The sequence below is a fragment of the Cibotium barometz genome, chromosome 1 (genome assembly GCF_041138505.1).
Source record: "Cibotium barometz isolate CiBa-2024 chromosome 1, ASM4113850v1, whole genome shotgun sequence".
Taxonomy (NCBI): Eukaryota; Viridiplantae; Streptophyta; class Polypodiopsida; order Cyatheales; family Cibotiaceae; genus Cibotium; species Cibotium barometz.
The window spans coordinates 32,738,490-32,752,522 of NC_141046.1; the positions used below are offsets into that span (position 1 = coordinate 32,738,490).

Consider the following 14,033-nt stretch of genomic DNA (forward strand, 5'->3'; position numbering starts at 1 on the left):
TGTGACTAGAGACTATTAGAACTATATGTCAAAGACTCAAGGAACATATTGTTAATGTTCTCTTAAGTGTGACTAGAGACTATTAGAACTATATGCCAAAAACTCAAGGAATAAGAAAAATATAAACAAAAAATCTATATTTCAAAGACTCGAGAAATAAGAAAAATGATTTTTTAAAGAGATTACTATACATAATAAACCTTGTTAATTTTTTCTAAGCTAGGAACAATTAGCTTAACATACTTAGATCTTCGATACCCTAAGGATTTAATGGTTAAAAGGGTCATGTTTCAAGAGATTACATAGCTTAGTGACACCTTATGCCACCCTTAAGAAAAGTCCTTACAAGGCTAATATGAAATAAAAGAAATGTTAGGTTAACTCTAAGAGGGAATTTCTAAAGGGCCAAATTGTTAAAATGCATAAAGAATGGATCCTCACTTGTGAAGTATTCAAACTGTGTTGATAAAGTACTAATAAAGATTTAGGAAATGACTATTAAAATGCATATGGCTATAAAGTATTAATAAAGATTTTGGAAATGACTATTAAAATGCATATGGGATAGAATGACTCTTCTAGATCCTCCCTCAAAAAGGACTCATGGAAGTATTCAAATTCTATAGGTATGTGGTGAGAAATGCCTTTAGGGTCAATGGACTTAGAAGATTAGGATTCACTCCCATGAGTGAAGAAGATCTAAGACTTAGGAATTAAAAGATTTTGGAGTAGAGGCCCTAGTCGAAGTCGATAAATTATTAAATCTTAAACGTAAATAGATTAATGATCACCTTCAAAGTTCAAAGTGCAAAATATGCTAGATGTAAAAGTTTATTCCTCTTAATCATTACCTCGTGGGGGTATCGAACATGATATATCTATCATCGATAATAACATTTTAAGGGTTTTTCACCAACGAGCCATTTAGGGAGTCACAAAATAGAGCACAGTAAATTCATCATATACAATGGTCGAATTTCCTTCTATATTCAATTTCGTTTCCAACAAAGCATAAAAGTATACATAAAATTGAAACCACATACATGATAAACATGGATCCATCCAAAAGGACCATTTAAAAATCTTGGAGACATCAATAACAATATAAGTAGTAAATGAGACTTAGTAAACATCAAAGGAAAAGTTATTAAAAACACATTCAAATAGCCAACATAGCACCTCGTAATCTTCTCTATGACTCTCCTTGGGCCTGCATTATTTCGTAGTGTATTTCCATGCAACCTTACAATACCAAAATATCTAGACAAAAATCCCAGAGGTGTGAAGCTTTTAAGGCAAAACCTTGGAAACACAAAATTGTCTAGCCCTCTATCAACAACATAAACTTCCAAAAACACCAACAGAAATGGAATAAAATACTAGAAAAGCTTTATAACATGTTTATTTAAAAATATATACACAATACATATTTTGAAGAACCAATACACATAGTGCATTGATTTCTAGTAATTGTGTTCATACTCATCTCATATTTTGAAAAACCGATACACATATTCCTTCAAAATTGTGTGTATTAGTTGATCACCAATTTATATTTTGAAAAACCAATACACATACGCCTTCAAAGTTGTGTGCACCAATTAATTTCTAGTAATTACGTTCCCCTTTCTCAAATTTTATAAACCATTTTTCATAATTCTACATGACAAAACAAAAGGAATTCTTTAATCCTCTCTTGCTCTTGCTTTCACACCTTGTGAACGTGTGGACCATTTGCCCTTTCATAGCAACCCCCTCTTTTATAAGTGTGACCCATGTTACCTATGAGCATGCCCATCCCAATGTCCCATGCTTCTAAAGTTGGAACATGACCGTTAAATCATGATGGGGGTGTATTAGATGAAAAGGCTCTATTGACCTAAGATAGGCCTTGCAAAATGTAATTCCTTAATCAAATGCAACCGTGCAATTAATGATTGACTTACGTATAGATCTATCGGCTTAATAGAGTGTATGTGCAATGAAAATTATCCAAAGATTAGTTACAAACAACATTGAATTTGTATGATCTCTCAGCCTAATAGAGTGTATGTGTAATGAAAAAGATCCAAAGATTACTTGCAAACAATATTGAATTTGTAAGCACTCTACTACTAATGACAATGTTGAATAGAAGTGTCCATTAATATAATGCTAGAATAGAACTATCCACTAATATGGAACTTGTAAGCACTTTACTAGTACTAATGAGAATGCTACAATAGAATTGTCCACACTAATATGGAACTTGCAAGTTACATTCTAGATTTAATATCATGCACATTAGTAGTATTAACATCGTGTGGAGCAACCCAAAAAGAGATAGGGTCACGACTCACCATAGAACACTCCAATAATAACATTAGCAAGTTGCAACTAGGGCTAAAAAAAATGGCATTCTAATTAAGAAAAAACCAACTAAGGTTTTAAGTAACCCTTATTTTAAGGAATGATTTTTCATATATTTTAGTCATAACGCCGACATATTATAGAGATTTTGAAACAAAAACCAGATAGGTTTAAGATTTGTCCTTATTTTGATTGGTTGAAAAATATTTTTTTTTTCGAGCAGTGGTTCAACTTTCAAAACAAGTGGAGGCCATGAAGAAGTAGGAATGCATATTATTTCAGATTTCAAGATTTTCCTTTATAAATAATTTCATAATTTTTAGATAAAGGTTTTCCACTTTTTGGGACAATACTTTTTTTTTCGAACAGTGGTTCCACATTGGACATAGCAAACTTACAAAGTGGTGGGCTACAAGACTGGCTCCCAATTTAGTCAGTTCTACGGCCCGGCCGCTCGAAGAGTGGAAAATTGTGGGTGGCTAGCAACTGGCTACCCGTGATTGGCACGCGCAACCACATCAACGGCGTCCATGGAGAAAAAACTCAACCCTCTGACTAAGCGGTTGGTGGGGCAAGGGACCCACTACTAAAAGACCACTTGGGCAACGCTCACTCGAGCCCCAGTGGTGAACCGCCCATCAGAGTTTTGTGCCCTCCTTTTGAGGTTTTTGGACTAAGTCACCTTAAAAAGGCTCTACTTGCACTCATGAGGATTAATTGCAAAAAGGAAGGCTTCTCAAGTCCCTCTAAATATTCATGGGACTCCGTTGTAACCATTTCCACAGAAAAACTTTTTTCCCAACGTGACCAGTGAGAAAAAAGACTAGTTGGAGTACAATCGGTCTCCCCTATTCAAAAACTCATTATTCATCGATTTTCGTAACTAAAACCTATAAATTTTATCTTTATGTAAAGACAAGAGTAAATTCAGTTGATTTTTTTTTTGAATTTTTAATCGGTGCAAAAAGACTAGTTGGAGTACAATCGGTTTCCCCTATTCAAAAGCTCATTATTCACCGGTTTTCATAACTAAAAACCTATAAATTTATTTTATGTAAAGACAAGAGTAAATTCAGTCGGTTTTTTTTTTGAATTCTTAATCGGTGCAAAAAGACTAGTTGGAGTCCAATCGGTTTCCCTTATTCAAAAACTCATTATTCACCGGTTTTCATAACTAAAAACCTATAAATTTTATATTTATGTACTAGTTTTCATAACTAAAAACCTATAAATTTTATCTTTATGTAAAGACAAGAGTAAATTCAATCGATTTTATTGAATTTTTAATAGGTGAAAAATACACTAAAGGACTGTTTTTTTCTAGCACTGGTCCTAACCACTTACCCTAACTACACCCTATATTATCTTAACCCAATAACACTATGAAGTTATTAAATTAGTATGCTATTTGTTAATATGCTTTAAAATCACGTTGATTCAAAAGTAATTTTAAATGTCTTATACCAAAAATCCAACTTTGAAGTTTGCATACCTTCCCCCATAGTCTTGCAAAGGCAAGACTCAAAATGAAGTGATCTCTTAGCTCTACTAACTTACCAAAGCAGGCCAAAAAGAATCAATTGATTTGATTAAGGGGTGGTTATAATTTATAGGAATAACACGATCTCCATGAAAGTAAACCTAGATTTGGCTTTTTTATGTGGGAGATGGTGGTTTGTCATCCAAATTATCACTTTCCAAGTTCCAACTAATAAAATGAAGGACATTTATACACTTTCCATAAAACATGAAAAGACAAAGATCTTCACCACCCGTTAGAGGCAATCCCACCATAAGAGCTGCACCTTGCGCACTCTTAGACATAGAGATAGGAGGAGAAGTAACAATGATGATAAAAAACACTAGCTTTATTAGGATATAAATACAAAGGGGTTGACACAACTTTGGGAATCCTCCAATTGGTGTGCATATTCTTGCAAGGTAATGGTAAGTACTAAGTCTATACCAAGTATAAAAGCCTTAGAAAAACTTAAATGACTCCTAACTTTATGAAAACTTAAATGCCTCCTAACTTTACAAAACTGAAGTAAGTATTCCAAAAAATCTGTGGGACACTAACCACTAACAAGACTTAAATGCCTCCTAACTTTACAAAACTGAAGTAAGTATTCCAAAAAATTTGTGGGACACTAACCACTAACAAGACTTACATGGCTTCTCTAATCATAGACGGTTGGCGTGACTCAACTCTAATCACATCCTGTGGTCCCATCACACCCTAAAGTGTGAAGGCAATCTCATCCCAAACAGTGCTCGCGAAACGAAAAACATTTTTCCTAGCTAGTGGAAATAAGGAAAAGGTTGGAAAAACCTCGGTTAAAATTCAGGAATTTTTCGGGTTTTATAACTAAAATTCATAAAAATTGACCGATTTTCTTCAAGGCAAGCCCAAATTTTGGCCGAGATTTTTAAATTTCGGTCGGTGAAAAATACACTAAAAGCCAATTTTTTGTGAACATCGATCCCAAACTTAGTCCATTCATGGGTCATTTCCTAGCCGAATTGGCCCCATGTGTCCACTCGGCCATGGCAACCTCAGGCCAATCCTTTTCACCATAGATTTGAGAAGGAAATTGTAATTTAGAACAAGCATTAAAAAAAAAAAGGGAATATAATTATATAAATTGCCCACCTACATATACAACAATCCAGCAAAAAAAATAAAATAAAAAATATGTTAGTGTGGATTACAAGAACCTAAAACCTAAAAAATATATATATTTTTAAAGTGTGGATAGACTCTAGAGCCTAGGTAGTGACTGAATAATAATGAGGGACCGAATTTTGACTGTAACACTTCATCTCTTCAAGTGTGGCAATGCATGCTCTGCTTTAAACTCGAGAGCACGAAGAGCAGACCTGCAGGCAGCGGAGGGGGCCCGTACTGCTCAACGCACGCTAGACCTATCACGCTCTTTGAAGCCAGAAATATCATGTCTGGTGGGTCTCTTTCCTCCATAGCCATATAGAGCTAGCTATTTTGCAGGTCAGGCAGTGGGGGGAAATAAGCACCCAGAAAGCAGAGACACTCCATTTCTGCAGCGCAGCCAAAACTGCTAGTTCTCTCTTCGTTGCCCAGAATCCAGAGCCCTCTTTTTGTTTGTTGACACTTATTCCCTTCGTTTCTCAGAATCCAGTCTCGCAGGTTTTTTTTAAGCTTTTTTTTTGGTGGGCTTTTGTCTGACTCGCCTTTTCAAGCACAGGATAGCTTTCAATGCAGCCCATAGCCATCATCATTTTCGGAATCATCAAGCAATGAGCAGACTCCATTGTATCAGATTAGCAGGCTTTTTGATGCTTTTTTGCTTTCTCTGGGAATGGGTACTGCACCAGGATCTCGCAGTCACACCGCTTTTTTTGGCTAATTTTCAACAGGCATTGAGTATCTTGAAAGGAGAAAAATTAACCGCAGAAAATGCAAGGTTTGGTCGGGTTTTGCAAGAAATCAATGACCAAGATCGAGCTGGGTAATGGATTAGCCTAAGATCCCATAGATTAGTGTATTTAAAAAAGCCATAACCCTTCTGCGTAATCATCATTAACTTTGACCAAATTGTGTATTATTGAGAATTGAATCAGTACGTGTGCCGTAAGCACTGGTCAATGCAGCTTTCAAGTTTTACTGTAGATAACATTATTTAGTTTGTAGTGTTGCCTATTATTAGTAGCTTTTCAGTGAAATAGGATGGTAGCAGCTCTGGCATGCATTGAATATGCTGGTTTCTGTAACTTCAAAGTCAGAAAGCATTTAATGGTTATCCAGGTCAGGAGAGGCATGGGCACTCTCTTTTTCATTGGGCTTGACATGTCCCATATAGCTGGCGCTTAATCTTATGTATTTATGCCATGCAGTGTTTGTGTTTTTTGTAGGAAAACTGTGGATAACAGAAGGAATCTTTCTCACACACATATCCACCAGCTTGGAGAACACCACAAAGTACATCCACCAAAGAACAGCCCGCGTGCTGGTGGCCCACTACCCGCGGCGGTCCCGTTTTTGGGGCATCCACCTGCACCACCTCCAGACTCGACCCCTCCCAGCCCAGCTATTATATTGCAAGAGTATCTCTTTCCACTTGGGGGGGTTCCATTCAACACCTGCCATTCTTCCACGATTGTTGAGGTACGAAGGATGTTTTTGGAAGGTTTATCTCTAATGGGAGTGCATGTTTTTTGCCCCGCATTTTGACATCTGCAAATGTGAAAAAACACTCAAGGAAGGGGGCCTAATCCAGTACATAAGTGTAGATGCGGTTCAAATCCTTGTAGATCAAACCTGCGAATCAACCGAGTTGTTAGCAATGACCAATCAAGGCGGGGGCACCCATAGAATCAAGTCCATGGATTTCCAAGGCTAGCCAACCTTGCCCTATCCTCGGACACAACCCTTGCGTCCCATGCCACACGGGTCCACCGATGTAGGTTTTAGGTTGCACTTTGTGTAGGCCTATGCTGTTGGAGTATGCACGGGCGGGAGAGAGAAGAGGGAGCATAGGAGAGAGAGCTTGTGGACAATATCACCTTTCATAATAGCATGAAGCTTTACAATGGCAATAGCTAGCAAGGAAGTGTTGCACTGTGCTTGGAATAGACTACTGTAGTGAATAAATGAGAAACCCCTTTTATAGTGATGTAAGGGAACTGGCTGACAGCCCACGACTTGCTAGAATAGGAGAAAAATAGAATAAAGCCTCATAAATAGGCACAACCTCATATAACACTGAGATGCACAATTTCTAACACCCCCTTTGCAGCTCATAGTGTGCAAGAGTGAAGAAGATAAGCCGATGAAGATGCAACCATGGACCCTCTAGTATTGCAGATACCAGAATCACCTCGGAGAGAGCCCTGCCAACCTGTTTCCTCGAAATAAAAATGCCACCACGAACAGCAAGGAACTTTGCTTGGCTCCAAATTCCCACACAAGTGTGCAGTGAACTCCAAGAATAAGATGATAAGTTGTTGGACACACCGCGTCCATAATCCCCAACAGTGGATTGTGAACACTTTACGTCCCTAAGGCCTCGAACAATGAACTCGGAACAGATCGTGTCCATAATCTTTGCCACACCAAAGATGACCATGTCTTACCAGATTTTTAATGCTTGGAACTCTAACTCACGGCTCCCATATACCAACAAATGGAACCAGTCCACTCTCCCGCCCACAAGCCTTCTCTGGCTGGAAGCACATGGGGGAAATTGCATGAATACTAGAGAAGCACACCATCTTGGTCCTCCCAAGCAGGAAGCGCCCTAGATGTGTTACTAGAAGTATCCGAGTCACTGTTGTGTGTTGTGTCTTTGAACTTCTTCTGAGATGAAGACTTGATCTTGGTCTTGTCCTTCTTCTTGGACAAACAATCCTTGGACAGATGTCCTCTCTTCCCACAAGCAACGACTCCGACCTTTCTTCTATATTGAAGTAAGTGCATAGTTGGTTCCGTCCAACTTGTCATCCTTCTATATTGAAGTAAGTGCATAGTCTTGGAGTGCTGAGATTTGTGTACTTTGTTGCTATGGAGCCATCTCCATAGCAACAAAGTACACAAATCTCAGCACTCCAAGACTCCTCTCCAACACTTTCTAACGAAGCGAAGCACCAGGACCAATCAGCCCCCTCGCAAATCTGAGAGAGAAAGAGGCTGGACAGCAGCAAAACAGTCCACCAAAACTTGCCAAAAACACCCAACCGAGGGAGGGGGGCCGGGGAAGAAGTAGAGATGTCGGGGCCGCTTGTTGGGATGCACCACATGCGAAAAAACACCTTCCACTGCAGTCCACGCTGTAAAAACAGCCTTCACATTGCACACAACTGCTGCAAATGCATGTAGAAGCAAAAACGCAGCCAACAGAAGCTTGCAAAAGATGCTTGGTAACCAAGCATAGGAGCAGGGCAGCCTGAACAGGAAAAACGCAGATGTGAGAAGCCTCCCGGAGAAGGAAAACACAGGTATGATGAGGAAACACAGCCACTGTTTGATCTCCAAAAAACGCAGCCACTGGGTTGAACTCCAGAAAATGCAACCACTGTCGAGAAAAACGCAGCTACTGTTGTGAAATCCAGGAAACGTAGCAAAGTGGAAGGATCAAACTCGCAGATGATGGCAGCCGGGTACCTAAGCGACTGATACCATGTTGGAGTATGCACAGGCGGAAGAGTAGACAAAACAAGAGAGAGAAGAGGGAGCAAAGGGGAGAGAGCTTGTGGACAAGATCACCTTTTATAATAGCATGAAGCTTTTCAATGGCCATAGCCAACAAGGAAGTGTTGCACTGTACTTGGAATAGACTACTGAAGTGAATAATGGGGAAACCCCTTTTATAGTGATGTGAGTGAGCTCGCCAACAGCTCATGACTTGCTAAAATAGGAGAAAAATAGAATAAAGCCTCATCAACCCTATAACATTGAGATGCACAATTTCGACCATATTCTAGGTCCCAGTGTCCCAGGGAATCCTCTTGGTTCATGTATATAAGTGGGAGTGAAAAAGATGCCATAATCCCACTCTCATAAATTGGTTGTGCTTGCTCCCCGCAGCCCTTAAACATCCCTGGATTCTGGCCAAGTGGCCATGATTGTGTGAATGATATCACTCCAAATCTTGCAAATGCATTGTGACTCATAAACTAAATTGCCCTAAAAGGGCCTCAGTGCATCTAGCCTTCCAATTTTAAGCCTCTTCCAATCCAGTGCTGTGGGGAAGAGAGTCTCCCAGCCAGCCCACTAAATATGTGTAGCTGCCCCAAGAGGTCTACCATACTTATCCAAGATCAAGTCATTCCATGTAATGGGTTGTCTGTTAGCCTCCTGAGGTGTACTCGGAGGTATGTGAACCAAGAACCTCCTCATGCAATCCAAGGCTGAAGGGAAGATCTAACCAACGGGGAGGATGGGGCTTGATGCTCTGCCTCCTAGAAGATAAAACATGGGTTGTATATCCACTCACCTCCCCTAACTAGAGTACACCTCGTAACCTACTGCATGAGAAATTCTTTTCATGGCTCAGTGCCAGGAAGAAATCCTCTAACAATCATCTTACAAAGCAATGCCTTACATTGCATCTGTGGGTCTATAATGTTCAATCGCCCCTCTTGCTTGGGGAGGATAATGGTTTCCCAAGCAACTCTTGGCCCTGGTGTGTACTGTGCCATCTAATCTTGACCAACAAAATTCCGAATGAGGCGACGTAAGTGGCCAATGCATCCCCCTATGAAGAACCCAACAAGAAGTGATAAACCAAACAGCAGCGGCCAACAGCACTTGGTTAACCCCCAAGGCTCTAGATGCCAAATCAAGCTCCAATGCTTAGTTTTCTTTTAATGCTTATGAGCATAGGTGCAAACTGTTGTCTTGGGGAGATGTTAGCGCCAACTTGGCTGCCACGTTATTTGGTAGTGCATCCTCTCTCAATCCAAGTGAACTCCACATCCAAACCCCAATCTGCCTGTGGAGAATCACTGATTTAAAATCCCATAGACTTGTGCCAGTTAATGGTAGCTCTTGCTGCCAAACAAAACACTTCCAAGGCTGTCCGGAAGGCACAAAGACATGCGAGGCCTGCAAAAACATCATGGTATCATCTGCTAGCTCCAAGTCCAATAACCCTTCCTTTGTATGTAGAGGCAAACTGAGGCCCGAGACTCTTGGTGTAGCCCAAATGAACGTGCTCATAGCCTTTGCTACTATGAGGTATAATGAGGGAGCTAAGAGGCATCTGTCACATGCACCCTGCACCGGAGTGCTATGTGACACACTGGCTCTACATCAGTGCAACATTCATCACTAGGATTTACCTTTATGCCGTGACCCCATTGTGAGCCCTAGTTTGGGACATGTCAGGCACGAGCTACGTAGGTCAATCTCCACAGCCATAGAGAGTCTGCATGTGTTAGTCCTCTTACCCACTTGCAGAATTCATCAGATAGGGCATGTAGAAGTCAACCCATAGCATGTAGTTGCATCAGAAGCATATAGTGCATGGTAGATAGGTCTATGAGCCAGCCAAAGGCTAGCCCATAAGGGCATCATCAAAGGCCATAAGGGGCATAGGCAGCCAGTCGGCAGCTTACATATTTCCCATATCTCAGTCGGCCAGCACTAGATGCCTAAAGGCTTCAGTTGGCCATCAAAGAGCCCATCAGCAACAGGTCGGCCACCAGCACCCTGCCAGTCGGCCAGGCATCACGGGCAGCAAGAGAATATTGCGCAGCATTTTATGTTGCAAACTAGCATTTTTTGTCCAATATTCCCTGGTTGACAGCATCTGGTGTGAACCGACCGGCATCAATAATCCATATATAAGCAGCACTTACATTCAGCATAATTCATTCATCAAGTGATTCAGTCTACAGCAGTCCCAAGCAGTTTGGTGTGCCAAACAAGCCTCCGGCTTCCTTTTGCATACTTTCAGCATTCAGCATTTAGGGTGCTACCATTCCCAAGGCTTTCCCGAAGAGTATCTTCAGCATTCAGCCAACATATGTGCACCCCTCAGTTTTGGGCTTGCATGGTGGTCATTGAAGAGCTGTTCAAAGGAGCTTGGACAGCATCTAGATCAGCCTGCGTTCGGTATACTTCGTCCTTGCGTTTGGTAGTGCTCAGTCATCATTCATATTCATTGTATTAGTTCTCCAAGGAAATATAGGCAAATACTCCTACTTGGAGGAGGGACGGTATTTATTTGTTAGTTTATAGCATATTTTCCATTGGCTAAGCTTTCAGATCCACACAATCGAGTCCACCTGGCGGCACCTCACCTTTCCGGTGAAGCAGTCACTTGGTGGTGGTATTGGTCGAGTCTACATGTAGACCCATTCACAGGGGCTCAACAATATGTATGTGTGTCCGACCTAAAGAAACGGTTTCTCTCTCCACAGTACATGACCAACCTTGAGGATGAGTTTTACAAACTCTACCAAAACGGGTCACCCGTGTTGACATACTCTAATAAAGTAATCACGTCAGCACAAGAGTTAGGTATATCCGAGGAGGATAAGTTGAAACGGTTTATTCGAGGTCTGGATACTAACATTAGGTTTATTGTACGTAATTTAGAGCCACAGTCCTATGACACGGCTCTCACTTGCTTAGAATCAGGAAATGATATTGAACGGAGGTAAGTCCAAGCAACCCGAGGCTAGCTCCAAATCCCAACAACAATCATCTACCACCCAACAATCATCACCTTAGGGAGGAGAAGGGAGCTCATAACAACAAAGATACTAAGAAAGAATCCCAGAGCACCTCAGGAGCCAAGAAGGATAAAAACTTTATGCCTAAGAAAACACTTGAGGAAAAGGCCAAGGAGAACATCATTGGATATCTCCAGCCAGAAGAGCAAATGCGGTATAAGGAGGAGAACAGATGTTTCTTTTGCCACACCGTGGAGCATGGTAAGAAAGACTGTCTCCATAGTAGCTACCACCACAGTTGTAGCCATGCTTCTCGCATTGGCCACCAACGCAATCCAACTCTTACTTGCCTTAAACGCAATACCCATAGTGGTATTTGACGATAAGCAAGAGGGTGAGGTTGAGGAGCAAAAGAACGCCCTCATTTGTGCTTATGGCATAGCAAAGGGACGACGGTTCATTCTCCTCTTTGAAATGGGAAGCTCTGAGGATGCCAGTTCTCCTCAGTTGGCTAAAAAGATGAGTTATACACTCGTACCCCATCATCTAGACGTGGATGGGTTCACACCTGGTCTTTGCACTCACATATCTCACAAGAATGTAGATGGGTTCACACCCGGTCTTCGCACTCACATATCTCACAAGGCTCAACAATTCTCATTCATGGTTCAAAAGGCCACTTTTCACCGAGACTTCATTTTCTCACCTCTTTTGGGGTGTCTCCGCATTCAGTGGTTTAGGGATTATGCACCCATTCCTGATTGGAGGCAAGACACTTTCACTATTGTTGGTGGTGTTCTTGAGCTTGTCCTAATTCGCAAGGATAGGAGCATTCCAGGTATTCTCCTAATCTCACGCATCCAAGCCCAACGAGCTATCAGAAAAGGAGCCGAGTGTGCATTGATATATGTCCATAGTCAGTAGTCTGCTGTTCAGTCACAACAACTCCATTAATGCCCAAACTGGATGGTCTTCTAGCACAGTTTCTGGACATCATGCTAAAGCATGATCTTCCACCGCAGCTCCCACCTAGTCGTCTTGAGAATCATCGCATTGAGTTGGTCCCCGGGACAGAACCACCGAGTAAGTTCCCCTATTGCTTTTCTAAGGCATTGGAGGGCGAATTGGAGCAACAGCTTTCCCAGTTACTCCGAGATGGATTTATCCGGCCTTCATCCTCGTGCTTTGCTGCATCTATCTTCTTGGTGCAGAAGAGAGACAAGTCCACACGATTATGTCTGGACTACAGGGCTCTTAACAAGCTCACAATGAAGAACAGGTTCCCAAAGCCCAGGAATGAGTATATCCTCAAGCGACTCAACAGTGCAAAGTTCTTTTCAAAGATAGACTTCAAAAGTGGCTATCATCAGGTTCGGATCTTTATGGTTGAGATTCCAAAATGTCACATGCACTCTGCATTGTAGTGCATGGTGACAAGATGGCTCATCATCATGAGTACAACATTGTACAATATTAGTACCCTTTTAGGATGATATTTGTTGTACGCCATGACCCCATTGTAATCCTCAGTCCAAGATAAGTTAGGCACGAGCTGCGTAGGTCATTCCTCAGCCATAGCGAGTCAGTCAGTCAGTCAAGTCCCTTAACCCACTTGAAGAGATTCATTCATGCATGTAGAGTTAGTAGAAGCCTTAGGGTTTGCATTAGAAAGCACTCTGCATATTGCATATCATTCATCCATTGCATATAGACCATTGCTGAAGCCTTCAAATAACATCTAGTATTTTTAGAATATTTATTAGCATTTATATGGCATCTTTCCCATAATTTATAGCATTTAAAAACGTTAGTTTACATGAACAAGTAGTGTAGCATTTTATGCTAGAGTCGGCCAACATTAAATGCTAGCTGACCAGCACTTGTGCATATAAATAGGCATGCTTTTGCATCATTCCATCATTCATATCATAATTCAGCAATCAAGCCTTCAACGATTGGAGCCTTCACCACAAGGAGCATAAGCGATTGAAGCATTCATCACCTCAGTCCTGAGGGTTTCATCCATCAGCATCTAGGAGCATCAACGCTTGTGCATTCAGCCTTCATCAACCTAAATGCAGCAGAATACAACATTCAGTCTTTAGATTACCTTGCGTTTTTTTGCATAGGAGCAGTTTTCAAGATACCTATCTTCATCGTTTTGCTACAGCACTTTGATGAAGGTAAACTCAGCATTCATATTCATTTCAGCATTCCTTTGTGAATAGATCTGCAACATTATCCTATGTAGGGCAGTAAGATAAATTGATCTCCTCTGCATGTAACCTCTCTCTGACATAGTGATAATGAATCTCAATGTGCTTGGTACGTGCATGAAATACTGGATTTCGTGCCACGGCCATAGCACTCTGGCTATCAGTGAGAATGGTGGTGGGTGTCTGCTGACACTTACGAAGATCAGCCAATAATCTCCTCAACCATACACAATCTACTGTAGCTGTGAAGACTGCCCTGTACTCAGCCTCACAAGTAGATGTGGCAACAGTGGGTTGTTTTTTGCTCAACCA

At 41.1% G+C, this 14,033-nt stretch overlaps 1 protein-coding gene across 3 annotated transcripts in view; it reads left to right on the forward strand.

Annotated features, from left to right (window-relative positions):
- The first annotated feature begins 5,123 nt into the window (after positions 1 to 5,123).
- The window catches only part of LOC147641887 (uncharacterized), a 141,136-nt gene continuing 132,226 nt past the window's right edge, over positions 5,124 to 14,033 (forward strand). The window contains exons 1-3 of one of the 3 annotated variants that reach the window (XM_086800675.1): positions 5,124 to 5,310; positions 5,746 to 5,837; positions 6,241 to 6,493. In XM_086800675.1, coding sequence (XP_086656801.1) covers positions 5,140 to 5,310; positions 5,746 to 5,837; positions 6,241 to 6,493 — 516 coding nt within the window. In that variant the 5' untranslated portion in view covers positions 5,124 to 5,139. Of the gene's footprint in view, positions 5,311 to 5,745; positions 5,838 to 6,222; positions 6,494 to 14,033 lie in introns of all 3 variants that reach the window. The other 2 variants (XM_086800684.1, XM_086800691.1) reach the window with 2 other exon arrangements.